This window comes from Danaus plexippus, chromosome 31 (assembly GCF_018135715.1).
Source record: "Danaus plexippus chromosome 31, MEX_DaPlex, whole genome shotgun sequence".
Lineage (NCBI taxonomy): Eukaryota > Metazoa > Arthropoda > Insecta > Lepidoptera > Nymphalidae > Danaus > Danaus plexippus.
In genome coordinates this window covers 276,461-293,609 of record NC_083558.1, presented here as the reverse complement: position 1 = coordinate 293,609, position 17,149 = coordinate 276,461, and the positions used below count along the sequence as shown (strand labels likewise).

The following is a 17,149-nucleotide window of genomic DNA, read 5'->3' as shown; positions in this document are numbered from 1 at the left end:
GTTCTCTCTCGTGATAAAGTATAAGAGACGTCTTGTCTGTATGTCCATCGATCGGAGGGAGATTGGTTTGTTAAGGAACATCATGTTCTGCTTGTAGTTTGATTTCTTTGGCCTCTGAATGTGTATTTAAGAAGAATAACTTTCGGTCCCTTTCATCGAACTGATCTTTTATATAGGAAGGTATATTAAACTCAGCCCATTTTATTATATGTTAAGGGATTCGGAGACCAATTGGGATAAAATGTTAATATGAGATATTCGGAAATGTTTTTGTCGGTTTATTTGTATACGCTTACCTCTGAAATGACTGAACATATTATGAGGTAACACTGATTGGCAGACAGGTGATGTTATAAGACAAAGACCTGTTTATAAAATCGCTTTAACCAAATTGTTCTAACAGAGAGAATCAAGACGCGTTTTAACTCTGTACTGTATCCGAGTTCTCTTTCTTCACTTGATGTGTGTCTATCAGTAATCAAGAATGTTTCGTTACAATCGTTAACTAACTTGGACTAAAGACCGCGGCTTCGTCACTAACTGCTAGTCTCTGGGACACGTGCTATACTTCCCCGGTTTATCTTAACTGTTTGTAATCTCAGTACGTGAGAGGCTGGCAGCAGACTGATCACATTAAACATGTCACACTTTAAACTATGTGTTCGTGAAGATTCATTAATTCTCTTTAATCACAACAAGCCTTCATTCTTTTCCTTTTTTCTGTTTGTTTCAAACTACTTTTATTTACATCCTTTTGTGTACAGTCGGCAACTCAAGTCAGTAGGCGTTCCGCGGTACAGTCAACAAGTAAAGTTTGAAAGCTTGAGGTATATTAATATTCAGCGCTCGAGCCTCTCTGAGCGTTTATAGAACTTTATTATACTTTCTGCATAACTTTTTTTATACAGAAATGTTCATTGTTTAAAAGGAATTTTGATAATAAGTATTTTATTCCGAAAATTGATAACAATTTTATCAAAATATTGACATGATAGATGTCACACGTTAAGTCATTACGTCCTCAAGACTTCTACATTAACATTTTAACACTTTATTTGTGTGCAAAGTTCAGTTTGAATCTTAATATTTTTTTGCCGTTCAACATATTTGATATTAAAAACAAAGTTAATATAAAACAATTCTTCATGTGTTCTTGAATAGAATTTTCATTACTTCAGCTGTGAAAATATCGCAGCCACGAGCAGCACTCACTTGTAACTTCTTGTTTATTTTACCTTTGCTCTAACAATGAGGCTGTCGTGTCCTGACTCAAGTCGCTTTAATCACTTTTCCTAGTAATCATTGTGGTTATGACATATTCCTAAGATTGCCTGGATTTCAGTCATACGGAGGGTAGTGGTTTATGGATAATCCTTAATATTCATCCCAGCAAATAAATGGCAACGTTATCTTCGTTTATCTGTGGCTGTATTTGGTTATGCGGATATCATAGTTGTGAAAGAGACAGCATGATTGATTGTTTCAATTTAACACTTCTGGTATTCTCTAAGTGAGTTGTTGCCTTCAAATCATTGCAACAAACCTTAATTTTGGGAGTTTTTTCACTACAAAGCTATATCTGCAATGAGACTTTGTTTTCTATCCATGATACGGTACCTTATTCCGGGACAGATTCTTCCTTTTGACACAGTCTGTGCAAAATAGCCAGTTTCTCTGTACTTTATTTAAATTGGGCAAAGAAATTTCTTGACAAAATTCCCCCATACTTTCCATTAACTCTACATCACGAGATATTATCGCCGACGATGTTCTTCTTTAACGGACCAAGCGAGACACTTCCTGCTTTTCTCACACAAGGCATCGGAACACTTTTCCTGCCTGTGTTCCCTTTGTTTCATTTGTTTGGAGGTCTTCGGAGAATGAAAAAATAGGCTTTTAAGGTTTCTTGTCTAGATACTATCAGGAGGAGTGATAGTCAAGCAGAAACCAGTTCCAACTAAAACCAACTTCATAAATTTTAAAGCCTCATATTAAAAAAAAATTAGGCATTCGGACGCAAAAAAAATATTTAAATATTTTATTTAATCCATAAATTTTTTATAACAAAAGACGGTTATTCTTTAATTTTTTTAGAACTATCACAGAAATAATCTCTGTTACTATGAAAATCTAAATCGTACGATAGACAACACAGATGCAGACAATATGTTACAATAATTTTTATTTAATTGTATGTCCTAACACAAAGTGTTATGTGCTAAAATCCCAGACACGGTTCGTTACGGGACACAGGACAATAATATTATTAATAAACTTAATCTTTTCAGAGTGAAACAGGAACCGCGACGTAAAATATATATACGATGTCGGAACATTGACAATTAAAAAGGCTCTACATTTCGTCAATCGTCTATTTGGTGTCTCTGGAAGGTCTAAAGAAGTCGAGAATGGTTTCCAAGCGCTGGTAGAAATTATAAGAGCTCCCTAAAGACCCGTCTCTAAGAAACCAAATCCGTTGAGAAGTCACTTAGGGCATAAATCGCTTTCGTGCAAAACATTTTTTTCATGAATAACAACGACTATTAGAGACCTTCCTGGATTTAAATAAGTCAAAAATACAGACCACTACCTAATATTTAATGAATCTAACTGCAAAATTTAAAATAAACGCGAAAAAAATAATTGTAAAAATTTACCTACATATGTTGTAAGCTCTTGTAAAGTAAATAAGCGAGTGGATCCGCGGTAAAACCTAGTGGCTCTGAGATCCATACACAAACCGGTGGAACATAGATGTTATTAATAAAAAAGGTAGAAATAAATCGATCAATGTCTGATATAGTTACAATAAACGACCGGTTAGTGATCAGTCAGCGTGTCGTACCTTGGAGTCCTAATAGTTGGTTACGCTTGTTTTGTTTGTGTCAGAGTTTTTGTTTAGTTTTTAATATATTCGTTTCGTATAACAGGTGGTTGTGTCGCGGGAGCTCCGACAACGCGACCGCTCGCCACCGCAGCCGGAGCCGAACTGAGGCTCGAACCCCAGCGAATATCAGATTACCCACGCATGCGTCGACTCTAACAAACCGCAGACGAAATTCCACTTTACTACAAGGTAATAAAGCACATTATGATCATTGCAATTGTAATAACCACCGCATAAAACGTCCATTGTTCAAATTGAATTAGTAATTTCAATTCTGTGTCACATAAAGTTATGGTTGAAATTGCTTCGTGTCATAATTACAAGATGAATGTCTCAATTACGTTATGGACGTGGAATTATAAAGTCGCAGACAATTTTTAACCGTGTTGTAATGACTTAACTTTCATTTTTAATTGACGTTGAATGCAATGAGAAAGAAAAATCTAATGTAGGTAGGTTACTTGATGTCCTTAAAGCGGTTTTAATAAAAAATTCAACCTTATTTCTTGGTGAAAAAGGTTTGCTTTCGTTCGAATTAAATTCAATGGACTACAGTTAGTAGTTTCTAAAGCACTAGAGGTGATAGCGTCAATGAGTGCGTAAACAATGTAGCGTTTTGATAATGCTTTGAAAGTTACGTTTAGTATATGCATCGTCTTATTACAAATTAATATATTTGTAACCTTCGACTTAACAAGAAAATATATATTAAATAAAATTATAACATTACTACCGTAATCCATCAAATCGGAATTCAATTGTCAATACACAGACGGGTGGAATCTCAAAGAAATACAGCCGTTACGTAGCGATTACATACAAATGGGTTCAGGATTTAGGGACGCAGATTAAAATGATTTATTACTTAGCAAAATATTTCGGGGACGATTATAATGGATGCTATAAATTAATTCTAGACTTACTGTCTATGGATTCCGAACAATACGTAGCTGTGCTCGCGACTTCGCTTACGTAGCAGTTACGCACAAAATCATTTATGACAATGAGTAATAATTTTAATATTCAGATCGTTTAAGGATGCTGTGTTATGCTTTGTCTATGGGTCATTGTTTTTTAAACTCAATTTATTTCTTAGATATAAAGTGAATACAACAGTTTAGAGGATTCAGGTATTCTCGGGGACCAAAGCGACCTCGTGGGGTGAGGGGGAAGGAGGATGAGGAATTAAAGTAACGCAAAAATAATACTCAGGGCTGTAGAAATATTGATAAAATACTATATAATTAATAAATAACATAGATATAGCCTAATCGCTCCTCATGACTATCTTCCAGTGAAAGCCCCATCAAGATCGATACAGCCGTTCCAGTGATAAGACGTAGTTATACGATATTAAACAAAATGTCCAGGTATATCTAGTAACGTGTAAACATACATATAAATATTTTTAAAATAGCATACACAGAACAGACAGGACTTTAATATTTTATTACAATAACTGTTAATTAGTTCAAAATTAAGTCAGAAATGAGTAATGTTTACGTGAGAATATCATCTAAGTTAAATGAAGACTAATTATATTTGCGAGGAAAACTAGATTTTTATATATGTCAAGTTAAAATACATCAAAGTAGTGTGTCTGACACGTGACTTATAATATTGAAGTGTATAAGGAATTTATATAAATTCCGTACGTTTAATATAGGTTCGTAATGTCACTGCACACGTTGCGTCTCCCGTGTCTCATTCAATCTACGTTAATACTATGTGATTTAGCAATGATAAACTGTTAACGCTACGTGTGTAGTTACGATGAAACTTGGAGTAAGCGTATTGTAATATAGCTATATATATAGGATTTATAAACACTATTTAAAATAATTGCTATACATTGAATATAATCGATATATTGATATTGTGAAACAAGTGAAGTTACTTTGTACACAGTGTTATGAGACTCGCTGTGTACATTGAACGTGGTATAACAGAGACAATGTTTATATTGACAAGAAGTGAGTAAGTATATATATATATAAATGGTGTTGTCTGCCAGTTTCTAAACCTTGTGCTAATGAGACGGTGATGAATGTTCCGTTCCAACTGGTTAAACCTTCACTCTAACAGTTACTTTCACGTTATTACGTACTTTGTGAAGTATTTCAAGAGTTTTGTAAGCGCCGACTGTTACAGTGGACGTGATATATTGATTTAAGTTTGAAATAGCTTTATACGCGGCATCACCCTGTATATATAAGCAGAAGTAAAAGGAATTTCATCTACGATATATCATTGCTCCTTTTCCGTTGTGTAGTAAGTGAGAATTAACTCATTTAAAATAAAAATTATAATCAATTTTGCAGTCAGAATAGCACAAACTGTTGTTTGTGAGCGTTGCGTGTTTATTATTCACGACAATAACGGTCTGTAACAACAATACAACGACAGAAATTCCTGTTTAAAATACAGGACGCCCTTCACGGGAAGATACGATATCATTTTAGTAATGACATCCAAGACTCGCGAGTGTCCGTTTAAATGAAACTAATGTTTACGGCTCGCTACGAGTTTTTTTGTTATTTTAACCGCATACTCCCGACGTTAAGGTTACTTTGCAGCAATTGTAATCACGGAAACGAAATGAGAATCCTCATTAACTCAATAACACACATAAGTTAACCTAATTGATTATATTTATGTATAATTAAAAATTCGTATTTCAATTTCATTAAAAACTGCTGAACCGTATTGGATGGTACTCTTTATATTTATCATCATTAAACAGGAAAAATATTGGCTTTCTGATTGACTTCTAAACTCGATATAGGCTACATCAGTGAGATATACGTATATTGAAACTACCTAAATATGCTGTTATTCCGTAATAATAACCAAACAAAACACGGACAAACCCGCGGCTAGCACTTGTAAATAAAAGCCAGTTCAAATCCTAAAGCTATTTGCACAAACTGTTTACTTTTCGGTAATATCCGCCGACGTCCGTGACACAATATCATTCTCATTCAAATATCCGCAGAGGCTTTGTTTTCGCAATATAGAATGTGTCAAAGTTCGAAGGCTTATCTCCTAAAATACTTTAAATATAGAGTGATGAACGAATGAGACATATCATTCTCACTCAACAACCATCAATGAGTGAGAGAATTTGAATGATTCGATTCAATTCTCAAATCGACTCACTCGCTCATATTCGATGTACTGACTTACTTAATACAACTTAAAATATCTGTTGTTAAATACATTTATTTGTATACACAATAAATTATAAATTTACAGTTATATATTTATATTGCTTTTACAAAATTTAAGTTTTAAAAATATAATAATTTAGGGACGTTTACTATACAATAAGTTTATATATATTATGTCATTGGAAAGATCTTTACAGTGGTTTCTAGATCTATATAGTAGAATGTGAATAAAAATGTTTTTTTCAAATATCTGTCAGTCGTTTGTAAGTAGATTGTACTGACACATTTTAACTACAAAGTATTGTACTACAAGCTCGCGGTTAAAGCTATTTTGGTAAGTATTTTTTGCTCTTTCACACGAAAACGACTAAATGGATTTTGATTAAACTTTACCATAATATAGCTTACATATCCGAATAAACGATACGCTATACTTTATACCTATATTCCGTGTAGTTCTGTGGGCTCACCGCTGACGTCATAAAAATTGTATTGTGTGAAGTAACGTGACACACACGATAGATGGCGCTGAAAATTGGGTAACATATCTATGGTTTTAAGTAACTATTTAATACAATTCTCTCTGATAATAAATTCGCAGTTCAGGCGGACGAAGTCGCGGATAAAAAGTAGTATATGGCACGTGTCAAAATAATATTAAACTAGGACAAAATGTTTTTATTTCACTAATGTATGTAATGAGTAAGTTTTGCTCTCTAAAGATTGTCTCAAACAGATAGGGCTTTATAGGAAAGGCTTTCAAATCAAACTTAAAGACAAATAGTTTCTAAAGAACAAACAGCTCAAAGATATGGCTTTGGGAAACTCAAAAAGATAAAAAAGATACTTTAAAAGAGCATCCGCCTTAAAGAAAGTACGTTTTTTGGGGCCATTGTGTATTTTTTTTAGTATTTTTCTTAAATTCGCACTAAAATATCATCTTCTTTAACAAATAACAACGTGTTCAACAACAACAAATACGACAATATAATTAATTAACATGGAAAACACGAGTTTCCCAACAAAAAAATAAATTAATATATCTCAAAATTTTATTTCAAAATGGTTTTGTTCATCAAAGAAAAGGAATTGTTCTGCGATGGACAGAAACGCCGTAATGTCAAATATCACTAAGGCACTGCGGTTAAGACAATACTCCGCCGGAACTCTATCAACACTTCAATGACGTCTCGGACCGAGCTCCCCAATCTTAATATCTTCAACATTGAAACTCGTCGCTGGTCGATACTAGAATTGAATTTTCCTTTCATCCCAACTACGAGTGACATTCACTACGTAGAAAGCGTTCACAGTTTTTGCAAACATCTAGTCGTTGCTATCCGTATATAATTTTACTTTACAACTTGTGGTAACACGTATTAGCTAATACTATGACGTCCCTAAACGGTCACTGTACAGACTCATAATATCCCAAATTTTGACAGAATCTTTCAACTTTAAATCCATTACTATGTAAGTAGAGAATGAACAAAAAATCTATTTATTTTAAGGCTTAATGATAATGCTTTAAATTTAATCTCCTGTATCTTAAACTAATAGGAAACATTACATTTTACTTTAGGCAATTAAAATCATTTAAATGTTAAAATAAAAAATTATCAACTAACAATAATAATCTTATCTAAACAACGGTTAATATTTCAAATAACTCGGACGGAGTCGCGGGTATGAGCTAGCTTAGTAATATATCAGTTTCGTACCATCTAAGATCCGTGACGCTAGTTTCCTATCAATGCCTCTCTCTATTGCTCCAGTATTATCAATACTCCATACTTTCTCGGGTCACACTCTCTTCCTAATATCCGACGGTCTGACTTCGAGATATTTTCTTCCGCCTCAAAATGAAAAGATCTCCGGCGATTTGTTATGAAGTCGCTATGTTTTTCTATTTTAAAATCTATTCTTGAGACGTAAGGTTCTGTTTCCAATAGTCAGTTACTTATTGATGAGCTTGCGGCTTAGGGTGACAATATTCATGAGTGTTCCGGAATAATTTAGCATACTGAATATATATAGACTGTGACAAAAAATATAGTATTAACATACCTAAACGTGTTTTGATAAATTCCTATGAAGCCAAATCTATGGAACGCATAAAACCAGGCTTAAAATATTTGTATATAAAAGAATGATTCATTTTCCTAGTATAGAATAAACCTAGTCTATAGAATAACATACATTAAGTAAGATAATTAATGGTAGCAACTAAAATTTCTCCAAACACTTAGAAAAAAAAATGACAAGTGAGCTTCTTTTTAATTACAAAGCGCTGCCGCTAGATGTCGCTACCACATTAAGCCATAATTAGTTATTCTGTCACAAGGTAATGCCATTCAGACTAAAAGTACTTCAAGTGAGTTACTCGGATTATTTAAGACAAAATGTAGCAAATTAATCTAACCATATCTATATAGTGTGCTTGAGATTTAAAATAGAATTAATGTTCATAAAATTACAATACCTCTAACCCGATTACTGGTACGCACTTTCCTTGTAATGGACATGATTAAGTCCTCTGTATCATCCTCCTTCATCCGCAATAATTTATTGAAGTTAATATTCGGAATATTCTATAGGAAGCTAAAGAATTGTCAAAATAAATTTTAAGATGACACTACAATCAAAGAGATCAAAATTATAATATCATTATCATCATCATCATCATCACCAGCCCATTGGAGCCTACTGCTGAGCAAAGACAGGTCTCACATGGTGAAGGTTAGAGCATTAATCACCACGCTCGCTCAATCGTTATAACTTAATTATAAGTCCAGGTTTCCTCCCGATGTTTTCCTTCACCGTCCGTCAGTGGTGTCTAAATACTCTTAGAAAGTACATATGACTCGGAAAAGATCACATTGTTACTTGCCAGGTTTCGAACCCGCGCCCTCAAGTGTGAGAGGCGGGCCTTTAACCTCCAGGCCACCACGACTATAATTATAATATATACTCATAGAGTTGTATTGTCTGTTTGTATTAAAAGCGTCTCACTAAACGCATACAAGATGCAAAGTATAAGTAATAATATTTTTATCTGCCTGTTTGTTTGTTAATGTAATAATCTCTACAGCCGCTGGACCGCATTTGATGAGAGTTTCATGTAAAGGCAGGTAATGTCATGAGGAGCGACTTGGGCTACTTTTCAACCGACTCCAAAAAGGAGGTAGTATGTTATTGCTATAATATATGTGAATAATTTCAATATTTAACCAATGATTTATTGGATGTCAAATAATAGTTGTTAGAAAAACAACTGTTATAGTCCTATTTTAATTGTCCTCGTTTTAGGGGTTGATTTTTAATTTAAGTAGGCAATAGTTTTGGTAGGTTTTTGTCCCTGTTTCTGGACGTGTGGACATCCTAACAGACATTCGTGTTATGAAGAGCAATATATCAACAGTGTCTTTACTTCGGTACAGAAAGAACAGCGACTTTCGGAAAAATTTGCTCTCACAAGACTTAAATGAAGCTTCTCTCTTGAACAACTGCGTATTTTCTGTTGTTATGGACACTTAATATCTAATTTACCTGATGATAATTGACTCTTAAAGACAATTGTTTCGCTGGACACTATTTGTGCGTGTGAGGACCATGAAATGAAAAAAACAACCTAATTTTATGTGAATTTTTATTTGGTTAAATTTTTTACGGCAACCGTGATCACGAGCGGACGGGTGTAAATTCAAGACACCGTCGGGTCTACGCAGTTAAAATAATAATAAAAAAACTCTTAGCACATTCCATAATATTAGTTTTCTTTAAACGAATGCTCGCGTAAGTCTGTATCTCTTTAGAATACAACGAAACGGTTACCAAAATTAGCGACGAAAGCAGATTGTAGATTAAAAATTAAAAAAAAACTGTCAACTTGGGTTTTATTAAAGAAATGAAATTCTCTTCAACTTAAAACATCAGCAGGTTCTGTTAGTTTTGTTTCACACTCATCCGATAACAACATCTCATTTATTTCAAGGATTTCGTTATATACAGTGAACGAAAAATAATGTACATAGTAAGCAAAATTTTCTACAAAATTCATTTGGTCAATATAATTTTTTTATTACTGACATTAATAAAAATTCCTACGGAATTTCTGTTAAATACCCACAACTATAGACTAGAGTTTTAGTAAAGAATCTTAATTACAATTAGTGTCAGTCTGTCTATGTGTTCGAGCTAATCTCGGAAACGGCTGGATCGATTATGACGCGACCTCTACTTGTGGATAGCTGGCGTAATGACAACTCCTATTAGTATTTATGTTTATATCAATAGAGATATTATAAGAAGTTTTAAATTAAAAAGTCGCTTTGTAGTAACTTAGACTCCGCCCGTATTGAAAATTTTCCTTCACAAAGTTCGACAACAATACTATCTGTGGTACGGCTTCATGCAACGTTACTTCGGAACTTACTTCAAATGAGATTACTTCTGAGAAACTATGCTTCGATCTCCTCTCAATAGGAATATTACGCATTGATGTATATATATATATACATCAATGCGTAATATTCCTATTGAGATAATCATATATATATATATATATATGATTATTGTTAAGTATTCTGTCCATTAAACGCTGAACGCACATTCCCTATATTATCAGGTTCCGTAAACCGAATTTATAAATTATATTAAAATCTAACGATATTTACTGATAGGACCTTTCACAGCCGACCTGATGTAGGGCCACAAGAACAAAGTGCAAACGGTCCCTCCGCGCGGAAGAAGTGAAACTTCGCAATGTGTAAATGAAAACAGGAAAGGGTAGTAATAAAATTTTAGTGAATTCATATTATTTCTATAAAAAAAACTTTCTAAACATCGCCTAAAATTAACGATCGACCTATCCGTTTACTCTCGCTCCGTCTCTTTCCCTCCCCCCTCCACGAACGTTGTTTAAAGTCGCATTAGATGCTTCATTTCCAAAATACTTATTTAGTTATAATGTCGAATCAGAGAACTTTCATAAAACTACACACTTGAATAAAAAGTTGCGTGAATCTGAAATAGACAAGTCCCATAAACATGTCAGAGCGTGATCTTATTTCTCAAAGAAAATAACAGTCTTAAACTCATGGGTCTGAGAACCGGCTATAGAAGTTGCCATTCTTGATACGCGCTCTTAGAAATGTACAAAACTTTTAATTGACTGCAGCCCATATGAGTTCGTAACACGCCAATTACTTTTGATTTGAACCAGGAAGAAAAATGTCTACAAATAAAATTGCCTTTTACCACCAACTTATACACAATTGGACCTAAATGAAGCTAACATTATTTTTTTAAACTATATACTGCCAACGTTTCGGTTACTTTGCAGCAGCCGTGATCACGAAGACGAGGTGACCTGTAGTTTTTTACAAAAATAAATCACGCGTAGTAATTCGAGAATATTAGTTTCATTTAAATGAATACTCGCGAAAGTCTTAGATTTGATTAATTGGACTCATTTTGTACGAATCTTTGTGTTTATTTATATTTTTTTTACTAATCGGCCATAAATCCTTTAGCGTTATTCCACGCCCTTATTTTTTAATACGTTCCTTATTCCTAATTGCTCCTAAGATACACAGTTCAGAGTGAGTGGTCGCCATGTCAACCGGAAGTGCTCGACCCGAGCTCCGGCTTGTTTTCACTCTAGTGATGGGAATATATTATCGATATTTGTTTTTAAAATTACTAATTAGCCGCTTCGCATGTGCAAGAAGAGTTCCAAGATAATTTTAAATATACTGAAAACTTATAATTATTATAATAGTTACCAGGAATCTTCTGGTTTCCACCACCAGATGATGGTAACGCGGAACCAGGAGAATCACGCCATCTATGTTATTGTTTCTTCACAACGATGTTGGCCACGATATTTTCACAATGCTTTTTTCCAATTTGCACAAATTTACGTACTATATTACTGACTACTCTCTTTATCCTTAAAGCGGCTTCGGATTGGACTATAATGATGGATACGTATGAGAAACAATACAAAATCCCCGAGGATATTCGTGCGTCGACCTCCAGACCAGACATATTTATGTATTTCCGAATTTTAAAGCTCGTTTTTATAATTTTAATTGTTCTTTCTTGGAACGTACTTCGAAGGCAGCCCTAGCAGGTTCTTTTCAAATTTGGTTAGGTAGAGAGAGGAGCTTGGACGTTGGAGGTGAGCGTTTAACGCGCGTTAAATAGACCCCCTTAAACCTACATCTGGGTCGCAAGCCTCAGCACTGTTAAAGCTTCTCTCCCTGCAACGACGGACCCGGCACCCGCACGGTGAATCCATGGAATGACGAGAGGTTTCGTCTCTCGATCAGATGTGTGTAAGCATTTTCATGGTTTTTCGTATATCAGTTGATAGATTTCCGACTACAATGTGTAACTAACTGACTGACTGACTGACTGTCTGACTGACTGACTGAATGACTGAATGACTGACTGTACTAACCCATAGTTATCCACTTTACGTAATCGCTGAACATAAGCTCTTATTGAATTGCATGAGAATAATTATTCTCACTCGTGATAATTAAAAATACAAGTCCAGAGACGAATATGTTTTGCTTTTTAATCTGCTATTTCATCTGTACTTCCGCCAGTTTAAACAACTTGATCAGAAGTCAATACATAGACAATACCGTGACTTTGCATCCGCCATTTTGTTACAATCCCATGAATATGCAGATCTGGCTAAACTGAAAAATCGTTGTCGATAAAAATTATTATATATCTATCGATTATAATCTATTTACACCTTCACATCCCTACACAGGTCAAGAGACTTGCAATTTTAATTCACAAACGCCTTACCAGGCTCTTAAAGAGTTTCTAGAGCTGGTGACGACTGCCTCAAAACATTCCAAAGAAATTTATAACTTTGGACATTTTAATTGGAACGTCGGCTAGTGTGAATTATAAAAGGGATTTATTTAACTCGGCGTTGAATACTTACTCGACAGTAACACTTCCTATTCGAATAATTGGAGTACACATTTCATTTAAATATTCTATAATAATTTCCCAAAAAAGATCTGATTAAAAATACTTGAAGAAATTAATAATGTCCTTCGTTCTATGCGTATCACACTCACCAATAATATAACAAAATTATTTGCGACATGTCAAATATAATAGCGACTCTTTTGGAAGTTGATTCCTAATAAGCCTTAATATAAAGCCTCTGGAAAGCCCCGTGCCTTCTACGGTCTATTATAGCACTAAAATTTAATATCTCGTTAGCGGACTGTGGCTTAACGCTTGTATATTAACAAAGAAAACAATGCGGGACCCTCACAGTGTAATTAATTAAGTGCTGGCAGCTTGACCTTAACCTTGTGGCCTTATGTGGCTTATGTAGAATCTATTCCTGCCATTATTTTATTCAGGTAGGGACTTGTTTTCAGTGGACTCAATCAGATCTGAATTGAATAAAATTTTGTCGTTATTTGATGTAGATCTTCCTCGCATGTTTACTTCCTAATGGCAGTTCAATATACTCTATAGATATAACTTCAGAAGCAGTAAAAATTTAAAAATATTATTAGTCCTTACGAATTTTGCTTGTGACAAATATTTATTAATGTTTCTTTAAAAAGCTGAAGCTGAAAGCTGTTAAAAAGCTGAACCGACAAACGTTGTAATGTTATATCAAAGATATTTATTGGATCAGGAAGCTGGAAGCTTATCTCTTTCATTTATACTCTCTCTTCCTCTAATAGGACTCAGAACTTTATTATACTACAATCATGTGACCTTATCTATTTATCTTTTCTTCTCCAATATTCCAATTACGTCCCTCACCACGCTACTTACACATTCAGCGATCTTCTCCAAACAAACGTTTATACTTTTACAAACTCATTCATTATGTCTCATACTCTCTCTTTAAAATCTACCTCACCTTCTGTTCGTTCGACCATATACCACTTTATTTTGGGGATGGGAGTAGATTCTATTTATACGTACATTGCCTTCTACTAACAGTACCTTCTGCTCGTAGCCGATGCTGTAGACCTATTACTTCACCCGGAATAACTTTCCAGTGATTGTTCGATTTTATTTTGTCCCTACGTATCAATGAATAGTCAACCTGCGCCATTGTTGTGAACTTTTCAACTTTATCACATGTTCATCATCAGGTAAGTCAATTTCTATTACAGCTTCACCCTCCGTATGACGACTCCCGAACCCCAACCTCCATGAATCCTTTTTGTATCTCATTCACTCCTTCCACATATCAACTCCAATCACCTCCTATATACAGTACTTTTGTCCCTGGTATTCCTATCGTAACCATATCAAAATCCCTCCAAACCTCTTTCGTTCTCCCATCACATCCTGTCTTGGATATAGGCGATCTCTGTATCAATCCTAACTGTCTCTTCATTGTCTTAATGGCCATCCATCTATCCCACTCTCTGCACCTCTACCACACAATCTTTCAGCTCACAAGCTTATATAGTCAACAGCACTCCGCTTTCATTTTCTTTAACAGAATTAGTCTCCGATCTCTCCGACCCCATCCCGTGCTTCGTGTCTTGTAAGGTCCTACCTTCACTGTTCATCTTAACACATCCACCGATTCTGTTCCGCGTCCCATGGCATTTTTCACATGTTCCGACATTGAATATCTGTGTCACCAACTCTCAAGTAACAGTCAGTCATTAAAAAAAAATTAGAGTTAATTTGTATAGTAGTTGCCTTAACATTTACTATATTCTAAACAAGAAGTTTGGATTATTATTTAAAGAAATAAAATATACGCCTTTATTCCATTCGCCAAACTCCTTGGTGTGTCCTCCACACAGAACTCGAGGTTATAATACGTCCAACAAATAAAAACGTTGACATTGGCAGAATACATCACGAGTCCAGTGTGAATGAAGCCGTAGCATTAAAAAGGTCGTATAGTTTTATCAATTTTCTAAGTTTATGATCCAATTGTATTGTTTTGATTTGTTTTCTTTAATATTCTTCCTAAACATGAAAATAAAAAAAAAAATAATCAGTTGAGCCATTCTCAAGTTGCAGCGTGACCAAGATAAGTGGGGCATTGATTTCGTATCTTTAATGACTTTATATTAAAGTAAATAAATATGTATAAACATTAAGCACAGATTTAAATTATAAGAAATAATCTAAACATACAACATGTGAACTAGCCCTTATTATGAATAAGGCATGATTAACACCAACAAAGACTCGGAAAGATTTATCCACAGTTACAAATATTAATGAGATGAAGGTCTGAATGAAAGTATCTTGTAACAAATCCTAATACCTTACAAAGATATATTTAAAAATATAATCTATCATCCACCCTCTATGAATACAGTATGACTGTAAATTACTTTGATATCGTTTAAAAACACAGCCTTATACAGCTTTAATAAGCCTACTATAATGAATGAAGATTTGTGAATGAGAAACGGGAAATTCTTGGTATTTAGCTCGATGGCTCGAGCTTTTGACCTATAGTGAGGGTACTGAAAATAATCTTTAAGTATCACTTCATAAAGAGATAGTTAAACGTAGAAGTAACAAACATTATGACATAAATTGTAAATCATACATTTCCTTCATGTAATTACCACCAACCAAGTTACCAACCACCATCTACCGCATTTACCTCACTTGATATTAGGAACGCTAGATGTCGCTGCACATAGACCATTTTCAAGACAGCGCCATCTATTATAACTTTCTATAACTACCCACTGTACCAGGTTTTCTACTTTCGCGTTTAGTTTGTATGATTAAATCATCTAAACGACGCTGGCTGTATATAGTGTGCACGTCTTTGCATGGATGGATCATGAAGGACATATTTAAAACAACCAACCAACGATTTAAACTACACTTCAACTATTCTAGGTACTAAACGGATTTAAAATATATTACGTATTCATAACTCTCTCCAATAAATGATAATAATTACTAACCTTCTTGCTTATCGGCCTTCTTGAAGTAACTGAAAACCTTTTCCTTGATTTTTCTTCGCACGTCATCTCTCTGGTTGTCCTGTATACAAAACCAAAAGTATACTATATTTACAAACGATAAATTTTATATACACTTATACAAATACAAGAATTTAATTTAACAAAAGCCTTTTTCATCGCACAATCGCGATTTGGCGAAAAGATTCCACGTAAGCGTAAAAACTCGCCCAATTTATCAATTAACAAGCCATTGGTTGCAGACGCTTTGTGTTAGCGACCGGCACATACCTCGATGATTTATAGAAGTGACGTATTTCCTGCACATTTTTATTATATTACACCAGGTTTTGTTTCACTGGCTCTCTGCCGTGGCTTCGTTTGACTTAGTCAATTAATTTATCGACCATATATCCAGTAATTATTTTCGCAATACGCGTATAACATTCCGTTGATATCTATTCAATATGAAAATTTTAAGCAATATAAATAAATTAAGGACATATCCCCGTACATATTGTCTCAACCGTTGGTACTATTGGGGAAAACAAAAAATATATATAATATATATAAAATAATTAACACAAAGCTTAAAATAACGTAACATTACTTTCATTTCTTTGCTGTTTTAAATATATTCCTACATTTAAAAACTCATTACCGGTTGTCCTTGTTCATACATATATACCACGAAACGAACATGTCTCCTAAATGGACAAATTCGGTAGCGTACACAAATAATCGTTTAATTCAAAATAAATATTAAAATGTCTAAAATCTTAGTAAAAAAATATCATTAGTATAACAATGAGATTACGTCTTTAACTACAGAAACTTTCGAGTATTCACTGATAGTATCAGCGTTTTAATAACTGTCAAAGCGACGTTTCAAATGCCTGGTCATAATTCTTATACACGGAATGCCCACCTTCATCTCTGTCTCTCTTTCTTATCTCTCTCATCTCCTCCCGTACACTATTTTCAACAACACAATATGTTCATTAAAATTACCTCATTGTTTTAATTATTTCAATAATGTGGTCGAGAGCTCTCGACTCGCGGAACACGAGTGCCCGATATACAATAAAACAAAGCTGTTTGGAAAAATATAGTGATATACACACACATATATATAT

General features: G+C 34.2%; 1 protein-coding gene across 1 annotated transcript in view; it reads right to left on the bottom strand.

Moving 5' to 3' along the window:
* Nucleotides 1-16,947, bottom strand: part of LOC116778355 (neuronal calcium sensor 1-like) — a 29,532-nt gene extending 12,585 nt beyond the window's left edge. The window contains exons 1-2 of the mRNA XM_061525730.1: nucleotides 16,942-16,947; nucleotides 16,017-16,095 (exon numbers count right to left, since the gene is read on the bottom strand). Coding sequence (XP_061381714.1) covers nucleotides 16,017-16,095; nucleotides 16,942-16,947 — 85 coding nt within the window. The remainder of the gene's footprint in view (nucleotides 1-16,016; nucleotides 16,096-16,941) is intronic.
* Between the last annotated feature and the right edge of the window lie 202 nt (nucleotides 16,948-17,149).